The following is a 19,329-nucleotide window of genomic DNA, read 5'->3' on the forward strand; positions in this document are numbered from 1 at the left end:
CAAGCCATCAGTGAAACCAGTTACAACTTCTAACATCGGTTTGTCCCTTGAGACGTCTTTATACAGTAGTTACACGTAAACACATCTTTTGAAGGTGTAAGGAGAGTTCGATTCTGTAAACACTTTGAGAGACACCACTGTTCACCCCTTGCCCCCCTCACCCCCCCATCCCCCCCCCCCCCTCACCACAGGTTCAACATCATCCTGTAAACCTGGAATGCTACAGTAACTGAGGCCAGGCCCTCCGACTTCACCCACCAAACGCTCCTCTTTTGGACCTTTTCTGGTGCTACATTTGGAAATGCTGCAGGTTATTAGAACGGTATGATGTTGCTGAGCTTGGTTTGACATTTCAGAGCAGGAGGGAGGGAGAGGGAGGGATAAAAAATATTAATCATAAGCTGAGAAGAGAAATAAATAAACATGACAGCAGCCCAGAGTTTCTGTTAGCGTGAGATGAGGAGAATTAATATGAACAATGCTGAGACTGTACTGGATGAAAGAAAAAAGGTTCCACACAGACTGTATCTTCAGCTGCTGTGTGAAAAGAGAAAGCAAAACTTGGCACAGGTTCCCAAACATGAGCCTTTAAAAAAAGGATGGTTTCGATTGTTAAGAGGCTGATTTATTGTGTAGCTGGAATTAATGTGGATCATCTAAAAAGTGAAGTTATTAACAGACACCAGCGCCTCAGTTTGCTGCATCGCACTGAGTGGAGCAGGTCAGAGCAGTTTGTCAAGACCCGTCCATGTGTCACTGCAAAAAATGTTTTTTTTTTTTTATCCTTTCATATATAACTTATATTGACGTAGTCTGGGAGACAGATTGGAATATATAGTTTGTGGTTTGTGCCTCTTAACAACTTGAGTCATCCCTTTAATACCAGAATACCTTTGGGAGACCCTGCTCTAGACTGACGGGCACCGCTTTCTGGTGCATCTGGGAATATCACTGAAGCAAACACAACAAAACACTGAACCGGTTAACTTTTAGCACAACATGACTACAGTACTTCAGATGTACTCGGCACAATTCTGGAAGGTTTTACATGCGTTTTCCATCAATTAGACGAAACAAAAAGAGTCAAGTATTGCTTTTTCTCTCCCTCTCTCCCTCTCTCCCTCTCTCTGTTTGAAAATCCAAATAAGCTGTGTTTTTTTATTTTGTGTTACTTCACAAGATGAAATGATGATATCAGTTAGCTACACTATGACTGAGTCTACTATACAGAGGATTTGTTGCTGTAAAAGTGAGAAAAAAGGGCACCAGAGAGCCAGTGCCAGGTTCCCTCCTCCTCACCCCCTCTCTCTCTCTCTCTCTCTCTCTCTCTCTCTCTCTATTTCATTCTCTGTTAAGCTCGCTCGCCCTTGTTTGGCTGCTTTGCTACCAGACAGCGCAGTGGCCAATCGCGGTTGAGTGGCAGGCCGACGGGCCAAATCGCTGTGCCGATTGCATCCCCAAGTGGAGACGCCGGCCCCCCTCTGTACTTGTCCCGTCCTTCCTGGCCTCTGGGCCCGGTCCAGAGCCCACATCCTGGGAACACGGGGCCGGGCGGCTGCAGCCCACAGCTCTCTGGGAATGACACAATGAGAGAGTTCATAGGGGAAGCCGTGTCCGTGCGCGAGGGATGCCGCCCCCACGAGTACGGCAACGTGCGCGTGGGCCGATACGCGGACGACGTCAATCATGCCAGACGTCGAAGCGACACGCCGTTAATTTTGCTCAGCATCACAATCTTTCCCCCCCGATGATTCCTGACAGCGCAAAAAAAACATTTTCTCTTTGTTCCGTTTTGTTATTGTTCATTTGGTGTCCATATGAGGGTGTCTGATGTTCATAAAAAACAGGGTCTCTTGTACGGGAGAACACATTTCATGGAAACAGATTCTCAGGGGGGAGAGAACACAGCAGAAAATATGACAACATGTTGTAGCTGCAGTTGTGGACGGTAACACCACACTGAGAGAGAAAGTGTCAACGTAGGAGTCTGGGGACAGTTTGTACAAATGTAACAGTTCCTTAATTTCCATATGTCTCTGTCTCTGTCTGTCTCTCTCTGTGCGTTTCACACCGTGGTGGCCCGGCTGTGTTTGAGCGCTAGTGGTGAGTATTCCTTAATGCGAACGCACAGTTTGCCCCTCAGCCAGGGGTTCTGCAGCTCCAGGGGACAGAAGTCGTCCTGAAGCCACTTTTCTCTGTTGTCCACCACCAGCACGAGGCCGAAGTGCTTCAACTGTTCGGGACTGTAGTACACGCACTCCTCCTGGTCGCCGCTCCCTCCGCTGCTACCCAGCATCCGCCGCGACACCGTGTTCATCTCCTGCACCACCAGCTGGACCATCTCCTGAGCCGACGTGCCTGGAGTTACACAAAGCTGGAAAAGGAAAAGAAAAAAATGTTGCATGTTGAAAAAACAACAAAATTACTTGACAAAAAAAAAAAAAAGATCACAATTGCGTGCATCTTTACACCAAAACTGGCTCAGAAATCAAGAGAGTCACCGAGTACAAATATCTTGGCATCTGTCTAGATGAGGATTTCTCATTCAAATACCATGTTAATGAACTTATCTTAAAGTTGAGACAAAAAATTGGCTTTTTGTACAGAAACAAATCTTGCTTTCCAGTGCTCTCAAGAAGAGTGATAATTGAAGCAGTGTTTATGTCTGTCATGGATTATGGTGATATCATCTATAGACATGTTCCTGCCTCAACTCTGAAACGTCTAGATTCCAATTCAGCTCTAAGATTTATGACTGGTGATAAATATGATACTCACCACTGTGTTCTGTATGGAAAAGTTGCTTGGCCCTCTCTTGAGAAAAGGCGCAAGAGGCACTGGCTTCTATATATTTTTAAGGCCCTTTTAGGCAAATTACCACTGTATATAGCAAATATGTTAGAATGGAACTCAGGCACTTACATGACCCGTTCAGCTGAATTACTGCTACTATTAGTATGAGTACTGACTGCTTTTTGTTATGATGCCCCTAGTTCTTGGAACGCGCTGCAGCACATCCTGAGATTAGACACACTCCCTTCACTCACTGAGTTGAGGACCTTGGTCAAGGATAGCTGTGTTTCTAATTGTAACGGTTTCAGATGACTGTCTTTCTTGTTTTTTGTTAAATGTATTGTCATGTAATCACTTCCAAATGACTGTAACCACTGTCAATATTTGAATGGCTTGTAAACTCGACGACATTGAAAATGAGGGTAACCTCAATGTCTCTTGAGAATGAATAAAGGTTATAATAACTCAACAGAGACAGAACAGATGGATACCTTGACGCTGGTCTCCTTGGGCAGCCCTGTGCGATACTGCGGGTAGACTCTGAGCGTGGCGTGGCAGCCTTTCCTGAGGGCAGCGGGCGACGGCGAGGAGAGTCTCTGTGTGCCGCTGTCCTCTGATAGCGTCCGCGCCGGCGGAGGGTGCGGTAAGCAGCGCTCGGCGGAGCAGCAGCGGTCCACCGACGACGGCCGGTGCCACCGCCGCTGCGGTGAGGTGGAGAGCGAGGTGCAGGTGGCGTGGTGGGGGTAAGGCTGCTGGTGGGCTGAGGTGGTGGAGGGGAACTCCAGGCTGCTGGTCCTCACGCAGAAGGCCTGCCTCTTCTCCGTGATGTGCAGCAGCTCGATCTGCCGGCTGGGCAGGATGAAGTCGCTGTCGAACAGCTCCAAGGCCCCTCTCCGTCGGACCCCTCCCTCCACCCTGCAGCGCTCGCCGTGCTGCGGCTCCGAGGCCTGCAGGACGTCCGGCGTGGAGTCCCTCAGCGCCCCGCCGCCACGTCCACCCACCACCAGACACGTGCCTCCTCCCGAGCCGCTGCCGTCGCTGCGCAGGAAGCCGCGAGGCTCCAGGGGGGCGGAGGAGGAGAGGGGCGAGGGGGGCAGCAGGTCCAGCTCACGGGGGCTCTGTGCACGACTGGAGTCGTAGTCGCTGTCGGTGGTGAGGAAGACCTCCGAGGAGCCTTCCTCGTCTGATAGTCCTGCAAAATCTACAGGATTTGAGAAAAATGAGACAAAAACATCAGAATCTTAGTTAAAATGAAATCCTGAAGTCATCACAGTGTTTGTGTCCAGTAGGCGGGTTCTGCTCTGACCTGAGTGCTTGCGGCAGGGCTCTGGTGAAGGCATGGGGGAGGGCATGAAGTCTGGCTGAGAGGAGGTGGAGGGGGGCTTCTCAGGCAACACTTCCTTGGAGAAGTCGATGATCCAGCTGATGGAGATTCCTCCGGTCGGCTGCTTGTAGCGGGCGTACTGCAGGGCGTCCATAATCCACCGCGCGTCCCGCCACACCTCCTCCATTTGCTGTTGGACAGTCAATGAGATCATTAGTAGCAGGACAACAAAATCCTTTTTTAAAGGAGACATTTTATGGAAATACCACTTTTTGAAGGCTCTTTAACATACAACTGTGTTTGTCTTGCCTTTCAGCCCACAAAATGTGAGAATTGACAAAATAATCTGTAATTTGCAGACTCCCTAGGATTAAAATCCATGTGGTTTTACAAGCTGTTCCCCTGGTTGTCTGACAATGATGTCATTAGTTTTCGAATAAATAAAGCACCCCTACCTGTGCAGTGGTTCATTTGCATTTAAAGGGACAGGCTCTGAAAACCAGCCGTTCTGAACAGGGCTGTTTTGAATGGATGAAAAGAGCTGTGATGTTTGATCCTTGGGGTATTTTGACCAAAGCATGTCACAGACATGTCTTCAAGACACCTGGGAACTAGTCTCCTTTAATATGTCTCCTTTAACTCACTGGAAGCTAATGACTGAGAGTGGAGAGTCGCTGGGAGGATGTTGCAGAACTTTTAGAGGCCGACTGGTCCTACCTGTATGTGCTCTTGGACCTGCTGGTGTTTCTTCTTGGCAGCGAGCAGCTCGGCCTCAGAGAAGGCCTCCCTCAGTGCCTGCTGGGACATGAGGGACTCCAGCTCCAGCAAAGCCGACACTCTGCAGTACTGCCCAATGAAACTGGGGCAGTAGGCATTAAAGTGGACTGTGGGAGAGAGAAACGCAATAAGTGAAACATGATACTGATGATGATGTATCTATAATGGCCTTTACCGGTATTTATTTATTTTTTAAATCTATTCAACTGACCAAGTTCAAAGATCTGCAGTGGCAGGGTGAGGAAGCCGGAGCGGGGGGAGTACGGGTTGTTCTGGCCGGGGGCCGTGCACACTTCATCTGACGGTGGCAGAAGCAGCAAGAAGGACACTTTCTCCCCAAACTCCACCACCTCCTGGCTGTAAATACGGAAGTCCTGTGCCTAGACACACACACACACACACAAACACACACCTATGTAAGTCTGACCTTAAAGCAGATTTGAAATACTCACATGCATCCATTGAGATCTTCATCATTAGCTTGTCTGGTAATTGTCAGTCTTTAAGGTGACATTTTTTTGATGCTGTTTCTGTCTTTATGTTATAGACTGTAGAAGACTGAGCCCCTGCTTGTGTTTAAATTGCAGATGTCACAGTTACAGTGTATGGATCAGAGACTCCCAGGCCACCATGAAGCCAGTCTTCACTTATTTAAGTATCTTAAAAGTAGAACCAGACGCTCAAACTCCAATAGTGGAATGAGAAAGGAATATGGCAACTGCTGGGTTTGCTATAATTAGAGGTTATTGCATATCAGTAATACACTGTCGGTCTCTATTGTGGAACAAGTCAAGGGTAAAAGTATCTTAGCGCTAAAGTAATATTTGCTGTTTTTTAGCTTCTTCTTTTTTTTTTTTTTAAACATCCATCCATGTGGGAACATCATACTTCAGGTTTCAGCTCCACATTCTGATAACAGTCTTATCTGCCAATGTATATATTAATACACAGCATATACTCTTGTTTATCTTCATGTCACTTTTCATAGCACTTAGCAGCAGCGTCCCATGGGTGGAAGAGTGGGTGGTAAGAGATTGAAGCTAAATGTACAATGATTGCTGTTGTGCTGGAATTCCAACCGTGTTCTTTTATAGAAATCATGTAGAATTAGTGGTCTAACCAGAACTGGCTGAGTATCCTCTGGAATCATTTTCATTGCTTTGAGCTCTTTGCTACTGCCTCTGGAACTTGGCGTCCTTCTACTGGTTCCATGGTATCAGGCAAAATTACTACACAAACTAGACAAAGTACAAAAGCTCGCATTCTGACTGGTCAGACCGTTCGACTCGGACCTGATTGCCGGGGACGTTGATGTGGGCCATAAGGTCCTTGATGGCGTTGCGTAGGTCCTGCAGGAGGCGATGTGGAGCGCTCTGTATATCTTGGTCCATTTCTGACGACTCTTCCAGAGAGCTGAGTGCCTGCAGCCACTGCCACTCCTCTCTGAAACCAAACACAGCAACAGGGATGTTAACCCCACAAACAAAAATCCCATCTATCGCATGAATTGGCCGTCAATCCCCCACCTGGACACGTTGCTGTTGTCCCTTATTTTTGTGTGACAGAGGACATTGGGGAGTTTCTGAGGGACCAGCGCTCTGATCTGCTCCACTGACGTGCACAGCTTCAGGTAGCCCAGGTATAATCCTGGAGACAACAGCTTCCTGCTTCGTCTGTGATACGCCAGCTTCTCCTGGGAACAGCAGACAGATCGAAAAATTTGTTTAATTGTTTAATACTGAATTTGTATTGTCTCAATGAGCATCCTCACAGTAATTTAAAGAGGAACTATGCAAGTCCGGCTGCTTTTCCTCTGTTTTGCCAACCCTCTGCCTGGCCATGTGCATTGTGTGTTTTTTTATGTGTTTTTAACAAAGCCGGCGATAAATCAATCCATGGAGCGGTGGATAACATTATATAACATATATGATTATACGATATTACGACATGTATATTTGTGTAGTCTTAAAGGGATAGTTCACCCAAAATTCAAATTGCACTCATTATCTACTCACCCTCATGTGGACTAAGGGCTGGGAGAAGTTTCAGAGTCCTCTGTGGCTTCTCTGAGTTACAGGGGGTCTTGGCGTAGCAATGCATGTCCATATAACGGTTGCAAATGGATACCACTTTTCTTCGTCCAATTTGGACGAACCAGGAAGAAGAGCTTCCGCTACAAACAAGCTTGAAATATAGACTTTTTTTTTTTCGGGACAATTTCGCATTTCGGGGCTTCAATACAAGACGGACATTACATACGAGCAGCATGGAGGTATTTGGATGTTTTTTGGTGTGTCTTTTTGTTACGAAGACAGTTGGTATCCATTTGCAACCGTTATATGGACATGCACTGCTACGCCGAGACCCCCTGTAACTCAGAGAAGCCACGGAGGACTCTGAAACTTCTCCCAGCCCTTAGTCCACATGAGGGTGAGTAGATAATGAGTGCAATTTGAATTTTGAGTGAACTATCCCTTTAAACTGTCATAAACAAAAGATTGAGGGTTACGGAGCGTGTTTGTGTCGCAGTGTGCAGAGACGAGAGCTGGGACACCGGGGCGGCGGCCAGGTGCTACACTGATGTTGCTAGGCTGGTTTTCAACCATGAGATGAGGTGGAAGGTAGAGAGACTCCATTCTCACTCTAACAAGTCACAAGTCATGCAGTTAACTAGCACAATTATTCCAGAACTTTCTAATTAATGTAAAAATGTAGCATAGCCACAGGAAAATCCTGCTTAGTTCCTCTTTAAACGATAGAGCTTTTTTTTCTCCTTATTTTCCTGTTTTTAGTTCTTGATACGCTTCAGTCCAGAGTTGATCCAACGTGTTTAAAGTGGAAGTCAGTACTGCAAAATCGGCCGATCAGCACATTTTTAAGTATTTCATCATACAATTTGTTCATAACTGGCCACAAAACAAATATTTCAGTCAACTGTGGTTTTGCCACAGGGAGTCTCCACTATTGTTTTGGAACCACAAGGACAAACTGACTTTGCACTGGAGACAAAACAGCGTTGCAACAATGGTATCAAGTTTACCGGGCTGTATAGACAAAATCAACTTGTGGTTTGGTTCCAGATTGTAGTCGTCGTGAACACAAAAGCCACACAGTGTTAGTTACAAAACGAAAAACAACAACAATTAGTTAGATTATCATCATCATGTCCACCACGCTGAAATTCACATCAAAATACCAGAGCCTCTGTGGGCAGTTTTGAAATTAAAGATGATTAACATTCATGTTGGGCTGGAAGGGATTCAAGATTTGACCTGAAATCTGGCTTTTTAATTAATATAATGGTGAGTCAGTTCAATATGTGTTCTTAGAAAGGAGGTGGCAAATGGGAGCGGAGAGTCATGATGATTAATGTTTGTCTAAATAAAGAGTGTCTGCACAAGCAGCACTCGTAATTGGAAGCACATTTCAATTTACTGTCCTATTGTCTCAGCCACGGAGCCTCATGTTTACTGGTTTTCTGTGAATGGGAGTTTAAAAACATTACAGCAATTTCAATAAATAAATGTTTTCCAGTGATTTTGGGCATTTTGTTGTTGACAAAGTGCCTGACATTATGCTGTTTCATCTTGCTAAATCTCCGGGTAACAGAAAAAATGCAAAGAATGAGCCTGATAAAAACCATAACCGCTGCTGACAAACCCTCCTACCATTCCTTAAATGCTGTGGAAACGGCCTGTCTCCAAAACAAAAGCTAAAATAACCGATTTTCCAAAACTGAGAATCTCTTTCCAGTTGGACTCACATGGAGTGTGATGAGAAGCATGTCCAATGCGGTGGGCTCTTCAGGGGAGGAGATAGACTTGCGTTGGAGCTGCAGTTTACAGAGCTGTGTCCACCGTACCCCATCCAGGTTGGGGCAGGAGCTCATGTCCTTTAGCAGCACCAGCAGGGCGTTACCATGCTTGTCTTTGATTGGCTCGAGATACACCTGACCAAGGTCCTGTGTTCCCAGCATTCCCTGAGAAAACACATCAGATAATAAAGTTAACAACAGAGGGAACAAAAACATATGGGGGAGTATATATTCCCTAAAATCTCTCAGACTATGAGATCATGAGGTCACAGTTACCACAACTGCCACAATTTCCATTACACATAGTTTGAAACACTGAGGTTAAGTCTGCTGAGCGTTGTAAAACCTGTAGATGGGACACAGCCTGGAGCATCTTGAGGCGGGTCTGCAGAGTACAGGAACACGACGACTGGGACGGACTGAGACACTGCTGCAGCCAGGGAATCTCCTCCCACAAGTAGGACACCTAAACAAAAACCATCCAATTATTTCTGTTGTTTTAATCAGTAGGATTACATTTTTTGTTTTCTCTCTTCCTCTGAGTTTGTCTGTGTACCTTGGTAAACCAAAGGAAGTCCTGCATGAGTGAGCTGGAGTAGGAATCTTCAACCTCCACAATGGGAATTTGGTCCTCTGGCGTAACCAACACATTATCATCTCTGTAGAATATGGAGGTTAGATAGAGACCTCTGGAGAGGAGCAGAGGAGAAGGACACGTGTTACAGATACATCCGTTACAGCAAACTGAATACACATCATTAAAATGTGATAATTGGACCTGAAACTTTACTGCTCATGACACATCATTACTGATATTCAATAACGACTATCACATGTTCTGTGCAGCATGAATCCTCAATGAAAAACAAGAAGACATGGACAAGCATTTACAATTTCATTCACAAAGGGGGAAGAAAAGTCAGAACCAAAGCGATGATGAACCTTTTTAAGCTTTTGACGAATTTGCTGGTGGTCTGGAAGAGGTGGCGCAGGCTTTTGGACACCGAGTGCTTCCTGCCTTGCGGTGGAGCTTTGCACTGTTCTGTGTGGACGAGACAGAGAACAGAGGGAGGATTTAGTTAATCTCACACAGCGACGGAATAAGTGAATCAGATTACTTGTTTTGAGCGAATATACTGAGACTCTTGATGCTGAAAATCAGGCCACTCGGTCCGATTTTCTCTCCAACACCAATGAATACCTCCGTCCTGACAGACTGTGGACACATCTCTCCCAGTGACAGCCCGTTACTTAATTGACAACAGACTTGACACGTCCAACAACACGGTTAGAGGGGAATGTTTTTCGACATTTCATGCGCTCCAGTGGCGCGGCACCATTTGACAGTCATGCTGGCTGCCAGCAGCAGACTATGGGCCTTGAGGGAACCACTAGCTCTCAAGTCCCAGAGGAACACTAACTGTGTGTATGTATATGTGTGTGTGTGTGTTTACCTGCACATACTATAGCTGCTGGAGCATGGCATGTCTTGAGCTACGGCCATACGAGTGGAGCCAAGGAGCTGTAGTAATTTGTGTGTGTGTGTGTCTGTATGTGTCTTAACCCTTTGCCACTCACTGACAGGGAGGTCAGTTAAGTCTGTGGGGACATGTTTATTTTTAGTGGGCCTGGAGGGGGTTGGAGGCGAGAGAGGGAGGTGTGTGTGTGTGTATATATGTATGTGTGTGTTTGTGTGGGCGCCTGTTGGTGAGATAACGCACCTCCCAACTCATTAGAAAACCTCGAGTCCCAAAACCTCCACAGATTCCCCCCTCCCCTCCCAGGTGATCTTACTCCAGCCCCAGGCCACTTAAAGTCAATAAATCCCCCCATTCAGGACCCGAAAAGAACTCATTTTCTCTTCAGGTGGAAGAGTCGAGGTGGAGTAACGAGAGAAAACAGCGCCCCTCGACCCCTCTCACCTCACCCAAATTTCTCTCCACTTGCGAGTCTGTTGAGCTCCAGTCCTCCTGGCCTCAGTCCCTGTTTGACACTGAGTAAGACAGACAAGTAGGGCCGACTGCCTGTGTTAGTCAAGGCCTCTTTCAAAGTTTAATTAATAGTGTTTGGACAAGAGGGAGAAGGTGGCACGGGCTGCGACAGGAGGGTGGGGGTCATGTGGGAGAGGGTTGAAAGTGAGCATGTACATGAATATTTGTGTCTGTACGTGTACATGTGTATCTATGTGTCTGCCTGTCTATCTTCCAGTGTGTATATGTATGGACAGTAGACAGGACGACTGGCGGGCTGTGTGTGTGTGTGTGTGTGTGTGTGTGTGTGGGGTGGGGGGGCGGGGGTGCAGCAGTAGTCAGTGTTAATTTATGCCTTGTCCCGACTCCAGCCCAAGACTTTTCTCTTACAGAAATAACAAACATGACCCCGGGACACGCCACCTCGGCTACCGTGCCTCAACTCTCAAGCTCAATCAGTCGCCGCCTGAAGAAGCGAGAGCCACTCAATACTGACTATTATGCTGCGTCTCGCTCTGTGGCAAAAATACGGTCTGGCCACAGTGGACAATAGTAAGTGGGGCGAGTGTGTTTTGGGGCGCGTGGGTGTGTGAGGGGGGGGGGGGTGACTTGCTCGACGCTTAATGCAGTTTGCCGTCATGCTGAGAAGTCAGCGTGGACAGGTTTTGACACTTATAGGAGCGACTTACAGCCAGCAGTGTTTGGAGATATAAACAGCTTGAGTGTGAGAGAGGTCGATCTGCATTTTGTCACAGGGAGAGAGAGAACGAGAGAGAGAAGTTTTCAACAGAGGAAGGGCTGAGTCATGGAAAGACGCATAAGGGGGTGGAGGTCTCGCTGAGACACGGGAGGGGGGAGGGTATTATTTTTGAGGTGGCATGCTGTCTTAGGGGTGTGCGGCCCCCCAAAGTACTTGTCGTGCCTGAGATTGTAAAGTGTCTGTCAAGGTGAGATGAAACACAGCAATTGGAGAGATGGCTTCCACCTGCGAGCCGAACCGTTCCGTAGCTCGCGTCGGTGTTTGTTTACACCGAGAATATTTCTGAAACATGAACTAGACGGTAGGCTCAAAAATTCAGATGTGTTTGTTTAAAACTTGACAGGCGTAGTGAAAACGACAGAAGCTCAGGTTAATGTCAGGAGCTCATACCACAGGTCAGGCTACATTTCACTTCAGCTTCAGCTTCACTTCAACTGATACCAGCACTGATCTTAAGGTTAGGGTCAAGTGTATTAGTAGTCATGTAGTCTCAAGTTGTTATTCTACCTAAGAATTTACTGCATGTAATTCCATAGTTAAAGCCAATGGCCGTTTTAGATGTATACTATGGTGGATATAACATGTGCTCACATTTAGTTCAATGAGTGCATCAAGTCACTATCACTGTCGGGTTTCAAGGCTCGGGTTTCTCCAGGGGTCAACAAACCGTCACGCAAACTTCTACAGCTCTCGTGTTACCCCCTTCAGCCTTGTAGGTAAACATGCTCAAGGAATCGATCAAAAAGTTGTTGATACCGTGGCAGACACAGTGGCGGTGAGCTTCTTTTATCTGGCCCAGTAGCTGGTCTAACGCCTCCTTCTGGCCTCTCTGCCGCGGAGCCCGGCCGTCGATGTCCCTCCAGCCTGCAGACACACAGGAACAAAGACACTGTCAGAGGAGTGACCATGCAGATTTTCTTTCTTTTTTCAAGATTCATAGCACAGATATAGACCTGCTGTGTGTGTCCTGTTATTTTTCAACCGTGCAAGTAACTTCAACTCACCACTGAACTCACTCAGTACAGACATCCATGGCTGCTGCTGACTTTGATGATGTCAACAGCCTTTATTCTCGCGACACCAATAGGGTGACATTTTTGTGAAACAAAATTGAATTTCTCTAATGTTTGCAAAACTGTGCAGTTCCAATTATCAAATGATATAATATCAATATACAATGTTTCCCATCAAGTTGGAATAAAATATATATTTTGAACCTCTTTTCATGAAATGATTGTGACAATGTGATTTATTCTTGATAGATAAAGTGTATATCTTCTTAAAAATGTATCACTGTGAAATAGAAACCCCAATTAACCTTTACAATAGGAATATGGTTGGTTAAGCAATATATCACGACAGACCGTGGTACAGCTCATTATATTATTATAGTTTTCTCAGTATTTATCATGAAATCCAAATAACAATTTGCACTTAACTAGAGGAAAGACACGTCCTTATTCTTCTTGTATGACTAAAGACACGTCAGTCAGTGTTGACCTCTCAGAGTCCTCTACTTGTTTTTGTGGTGTGCAAGGGTTTTAAGATTTGTACAGTATTGCAGACAGATTGCTACTGAGTGAAGCGTAGTTTTTGGCTAGTGTTGTGCTCACAGTGGAATGTTTGAGTACATCACCATCATTTGGTTTATTTGAAATTGCTGTACCTAGATCTATGGACCATGGAGCAATAACTTTGCTGAGATGAAAATAAACTTGACTTCTTGTTTGAACTTAAATGGAAAACCTGTTCATTTGAAGCATGCGTCAGAATCACACTTCTCAGAAACGAGCTCCCAGAGACCACTCTGGTTATGAAAAACTCAAAAATACATGTTAATATATTTTCTTTCTATTCGTGGTTTTCATTGTAGTAAAAATAACAGTTGTCTAGATTATACTTGGCTGATTTGACACTTTCACTATTGTACGGCTACACCGTGTTGACGCATACATCAGTGGGACTCTGGCTGAGGTCATTGGTGGAGAGAGGGGGTGGGGGGGTAGGGGGGGTCAAATTCTCCCCGGGACCCCAAAAATCCTGGGCCTGGCCCTGTTCCTGAGGATTCCAATCGTAGGAGTGTGAGGTGTGTGAGACGGACCGCTTCTCAAACAGGTCCAGTGTGTGTGTGTGTGTACTATAGGAAACAGCACCCACCCCAGTGTGAGAAAGCTGTGGTTGGCTGACGGACAGACCCACTGAGCACCAGTGCAACTGGCTGCCCCGCACATATTTGGGCTGAGATGTCAGTACACACACACAGAGACACACACACACGCATGTAGTCCAACACACAAACACAGTGGGGCTGGCCCAGTGTCAGTTAGGAAAGTAAGACACCACACATGGTGCTACTGCCTCCACAAGCAAAAGACTCGATCACTGTAATGCAACATCTGACTCCTACTATTCTTTTGTTTCTCTTTGTGTCTTTGTTTTGTGTTTCTCTTTCATAGTCGTACAGATACACTAAGTGATGCTCCATCAGAAAACGTTTGTATGGAAAACAAAAAAAAAGACAAGGCAGGTACTGATAAATGCACACAAGATGTTTCTCTTATCCATGTAACTGCAACAAGGTAACAGCAGGGTTCCTACACATTTGAATTTTCCAAATTCCATACTTTTTCCAGACCCTAATCTCCAGACTTCTCGGTAAAAAAAATCAAATAATTTGTGATATTTAAGTAAATAGATGTGCATAATATAAAAAAAGCATGCAATTTATCTTGTTTTCATTATTCTGAATGTGTATGCCATTATGCAACCAAATAATTTCCAGGAGATTGTAGCTAAATACAATAGCACATACAAAATAGTTAACCCAAATAACTTCAGATAAAACCGAACCAAGATAAGATAAATAAAATAAATATATTTCCATAGAATAGTTTCCATTTTCCATACTTTCCAGACTTGCGAACCCCGTAACAGGTATTTATTTGTATTTGTCTGACATAAACATCAATTAAAAAAAGAAAAGCACTGAAACACACACACACACACACACACACACACACACACACACACACACACACACACACACACACACACACACACACACACACACACACACACACACACACACACACAGCTTCTCTTCCTTCTCACAGATGACCAGCTCTGCAGAAAACGACTGGTCAAAGCATTCTGCACTCTGCACTCAGTGTTGACCAACCAGCCAGCATCCCTGCTTGCTCACTGGAGGATGTGTCAGCGATAACCCCCCCCCCTCAGCCCCCCCCATTCCCCCCGTCACCCCCACCCCGACTCCCTCTCCTGGAGCCCCCCGGAGGGCGCGTGGGGCTGAAACACGGTGAGCTCTATTCCCGGAAAGGTGCCTGTCCCGACAGGACAAGCGGGCCCTTTAATGGGCGTCCATGGGCCGGTATAAGGCCCCCACTGTTGGGGCCGCGCCGCGCGCTACAGCACAGACATGCAAATATTTCCAGTGGTAGGCCCAAATGGAAAACACAAACACGCAACATCGAAATTAGCTCTGTGAGAGGGAGGGAGGTGGACAGTAGAGAAAAAAAGAGAGGGAAAGCCCAGTTCTTAAAATGAAGACACACATACACACACATGCACACTTGCTGAAAAACATGGTGTGCTGATGAGGACAAACATGTCCATGTGTTCCCCAGATGTGCAATGAGTGTGCCAACACACCCACAATCACAGTACCTATGTTCACTCTCTTATAGTAGGTGTGTAGCAACTGTGCAGACTTTACAAGCTGCAGACAAACAGTGATCAGGAGATCATTTCATAGATCACAAATACACACACGCGCTATCATTTCACATACATGAATTAATTGACTTATCAATACAGAAATGTATCTCATAGTCTACAAATAGATAGACAGATAGACAGATAGATAGATAGATAGATAGATAGATAGATAGATAGATAGATAGATAGATAGATAGATAGATAGATAGATAGATAGATAGATAGATGGGGGTGGGGTGGGGGTGAGGGGGTGTGGGGGGCAGCGGGAGTCGGAGCTGCTGTGGTGAGTCAACACCTCAGCTGTTGTTGCACATGACTTCACGGTTAACTTCTTGGCTGAACTCGGGCAGCTTCTTGTGCCAGCCAGCCCCAAACACCATCCTGAGGCTATGGTTACACTCACTGACGTCCGCAGTGGGGGTCCCAAAACCCACCCAGCCTGCTGGCAGTGGAGGGCCCAGCTGTCACCCCCCCACCCCCCAACCCCACCCCCCACCACCCTAATATTGTCAAAGCAACGCTGGAATGATGTTGGAATAACCAAATCAATTGAATGGATGTGAAATGATGTGATGTCCAAGTCCCTTAATGTGTGGGAAAGCTATGAGAGATTGTATCATTCATGCAGGACACACACACACACACACGCACACGCGCACACACACACACACACACACACACACACACACACACACACACACACACACTCACACACACACACACACACACACACACACACACACACACACACACACACACACACACACACACACACAACATAACATAACACACACACATTTTTCAGCTATGTCCTGTGTGAAAACTCTTTTACACTGGTGTTAATTTAGTGGGGCCAGCCAAAACCCTTCAGGGCCACTTGTTTGGAGCTGTTGTTAACTGGATGTTTTATGTTTTGTTTTATGTAAAAAAAATTTAAGCACATAACGTGAACATACACACGTGTGATCACAAAGCGGGGACTTACTGGAAGGCGCAGCGCAGGCAGGAGTGGAAACTAGTGGAGGCCCCCAGCCCTTCATGTTGTAGGCCGACACCTGGACGTAGTAATAGTTCCCCTGGACGGACAAGACACCACAGTTGAGGCACAATGTTGAGGAACGAGAGAAACAGAGAATGCATCTGCAAATCATAGATAGGTGTAAAAACATACAGTATATATATATACAGTATATACAGTATATATATATATATATATATATATATATATACTGTATATATGCATAAGTGCATCTGTTAGGGATGTCACGATTTTAGATGTTCTTGGTATCACGATTATTATATTCAATAATTTTACAACACTATGAATGTGTAAAATCAAATATAGTCAATATATATTGCGTTACTAATTATATAAACAAATTAATAGCCATTAACAAGTGGGTAACATAGTTTCATCCACATTAATGTGAGACTTTTTTATAACCAAATACAAACTCCTCATTGTCCCTTTAAGTATCTATTAATATAGGACCAATTATTAATCCTTCAGAGGAAATGTTTGAAGGTTTTTTAAATCTTTTTTTTCTACAAATGAGGCGCTAACATTTAAATTCCTACCAGTTCAGTGTTACGTTAGGTAAATTGACATTAACATAATTTATGCCAGTTACTGTGTATGTACCTTTACTCTGGGGTACAAAGCCAGGTGGTTATTCGCAGGTGATGATTCATATCGTTCATAATGTTGTGTAACTTTGTTTACATTCCGTGTGAGTTGCGCTGATCTGCCGACATGGTTCCGACATAATCTTTTTTGGAAAGTGACGGTATTTAGGAACCTTTACGATTAAATAATTGTGGCGTTTAATACCGTGATTAATTGTGAAAACAAGTAATCGTTACATGCGAAAACAAGTCATTGTGACATCCCTAGCATCTGTCTCTTGCTGTGTGTGAGTGTGTATATGCGTGTGTGTGAGTGTGTATATGCGTGTGTGTGAGTGTGTATATGCGTGTGTGTGGAAGGGTGAAGGGTCTATCAAGAAGCTCTGTCTGTCTCCATGCCCAGTGTGCAGACAGCAGGCCTATGCTTCTCCTTTCTCAGCCAGATCAATCAAACCAGCCGCCGACACTTCCTGACCTCGCCTTGACCCCTGTCATGTGACAGGACTGAGCTTTGGCTGGCAGCGGGGGTCTTAAAGCAGAGGGGTGGGGGGGTTCTTCTCTCCCACACAATAACAAACAACCAGTGGAGTGTCCATTTGTCTATGTGCCCGCTTAAAAATGCCAAACATAAATCAGGTGGCAGGCAACCAAGCTGCTCTTTTTATCATTTTGGAGGCTGTTTTGCAACTGTTGCTTATGAATGGTCAGGAGCCAAGACTTTCAAAAAACAAATAAGCCATGTTGACCAATTGTGTCTTGAACAGGGCCATAAGTCTTTCCCCCCCATCGTTTTGCGATTGATGCTGAGGACGACTTGTGTGTCGGGGTTGATGTATGTAATAAAGAAGAGTCACTGGGGAAATGCCTTCAAATGTCGCCTAAGCAAACACCTCAAGCCCCCATGTAAATAATATCAGGGGCCTTAATGTGGGAGAATAGCTTCTAAATTTTTTATCGGTCAGCACGAACAGCTGGAGAAGCTAGAGTTTAGTGGTTCTTTGTGTTGCTTTGTCACCCATAAACTACCATATAAATCATGAGTGTAGTCTTTTTATCTGCTAGTTGTTAGAGAGCGAGGTAGGAGCATAGGAAATAAGTCTCCTAGAAGAACTTGATGTGAAGATTGTTTTATGTGCGTGGGTGTAAGGGACGATAAATACACATGGATACTTGTTCTATCCAGGAAACTTTCAAAATAAGTCAAATTTATTCTCAGTTTAGCAGCTCCTGGTGTTACCTCTTGACAGCATCGCATTGAAGAGATTTATTTAAATGCGAAACAATAAGATCCAGAATCTGAAACAAAAGATTCCCTCTGATTCATACTGACTGACTGACTGATCTACTTTAATACTGGTGCAGCATTTCAGACAGACATTACATTACATCAGAATCAGAAACACGGTGGAAGACAGAGATTCTGGCAGGACTCACAGAAAGGAGTCCAGTGATGTTGCACTGCAGCAGAGTGGTGTCGGCTACCACAATCTCACCCAGTAAAGGACTGAGGGATGGAGCACTGCTCCAGCTCACTGCAAATACACACACAGCCACATAAAGAAACACTTTTTAACATCTTTATATAAATGTTGAGAATAAAAACATAAATTAATATCAGTCAAATCTCAGAAGGCATTATTTTTCAAACACTATAAAAAGGTTTTGACATCTTGTTTAGCGTCACAGCTTTACACACTGTGACGCTGAATGTAAATGAAGCAGTGGCTGACCTTTGTACTTGGTAACCACAGCAGAGTTGACACAGAGAGGTTCCTGGAAGTCCACCCTCAGACTGGTGCTGCTGCTGACAGACAGGCGGACAGCACTGGGAGCGTCTGGAGGGTCTGAGGAGGCAGGGAGACACAAAGATGGCCAAGTAAATACGTAGAGAGACGGACGGGTAAACACCAGCAGACTGAGGCGCTATGCTGCATATTGTGACACTGTAAAGGGAGAGACTAAAAGAGGTGTGAAACGTTTGAAAAAGCGTCTAGTAGCAGATGCCTGCGAAATGGAAGCACTTCACAGTCGGTAATGGATGGAAACGACAATAACGTCTGATCTGCCATCTTCACAAATTAATGTCAACTGAATCAATACTGAGGATGTCACTGAGCGCCATTGTGAATATAACTCCGTAAACATCTTTTTGACATGTGGTGTGTAATTTCCATCCATGTTCACACAACGTATCTCTCACATGAGCGCGTGGAATTATAAAGTAGGGAAAGATCTTTTTCACATCAAAGTGCAGATTGGCTGGGGAGGAAGAGGAGGAGTGTGTATGTGTGTGTGTGTGTGTGAGCGTGTCTGCTTTCACGGGGTGGCTGTCTACCCTGCCACTAAGCGTGTCATGAAATGCCTATAAAAAAATTAAAGCAGGAATACAGGCGCGTTATGTTTGCACACACACACAGTTGTCTGCTAGGCATCCCAGTGTGGAAGCATTTAACTCAGCCCAGACAGAATGCCAGCAGAGTAAAACGGTGCAAGAACAAAAAAAAGAAAAAAAAAGAAAAGCAAAGACGAC

The 19,329-nt window shown here is 45.2% G+C and overlaps 1 protein-coding gene across 7 annotated transcripts in view; it reads right to left on the minus strand.

Moving 5' to 3' along the window:
• Nucleotides 1-1,124: 1,124 nt before the first annotated feature.
• The window catches only part of ankfn1b (ankyrin repeat and fibronectin type III domain containing 1b), a 134,042-nt gene continuing 115,837 nt past the window's right edge, over nucleotides 1,125-19,329 (minus strand). For all 7 annotated transcript variants that reach the window (XM_085761100.1, XM_085761104.1, XM_085761101.1 and 4 more), the window contains 15 exons: nucleotides 18,530-18,643; nucleotides 18,234-18,331; nucleotides 16,159-16,249; nucleotides 12,195-12,302; nucleotides 9,651-9,750; nucleotides 9,265-9,397; nucleotides 9,055-9,174; nucleotides 8,658-8,873; nucleotides 6,421-6,587; nucleotides 6,187-6,337; nucleotides 5,106-5,274; nucleotides 4,835-5,001; nucleotides 4,100-4,307; nucleotides 3,285-3,994; nucleotides 1,125-2,374 (listed from right to left, as the gene is read on the minus strand). In XM_085761100.1, the coding sequence (XP_085617226.1) occupies nucleotides 2,066-2,374; nucleotides 3,285-3,994; nucleotides 4,100-4,307; nucleotides 4,835-5,001; nucleotides 5,106-5,274; nucleotides 6,187-6,337; nucleotides 6,421-6,587; nucleotides 8,658-8,873; nucleotides 9,055-9,174; nucleotides 9,265-9,397; nucleotides 9,651-9,750; nucleotides 12,195-12,302; nucleotides 16,159-16,249; nucleotides 18,234-18,331; nucleotides 18,530-18,643 (2,861 nt within the window). In that variant the 3' untranslated portion in view covers nucleotides 1,125-2,065. The remainder of the gene's footprint in view (nucleotides 2,375-3,284; nucleotides 3,995-4,099; nucleotides 4,308-4,834; nucleotides 5,002-5,105; nucleotides 5,275-6,186; nucleotides 6,338-6,420; nucleotides 6,588-8,657; nucleotides 8,874-9,054; nucleotides 9,175-9,264; nucleotides 9,398-9,650; nucleotides 9,751-12,194; nucleotides 12,303-16,158; nucleotides 16,250-18,233; nucleotides 18,332-18,529; nucleotides 18,644-19,329) is intronic.

The sequence above is a fragment of the Trachurus japonicus genome, chromosome 19 (assembly GCF_045865225.1).
Source record: "Trachurus japonicus isolate A0001 chromosome 19, Traja_1.0".
NCBI classification, from domain to species: Eukaryota; Metazoa; Chordata; class Actinopteri; order Carangiformes; family Carangidae; genus Trachurus; species Trachurus japonicus.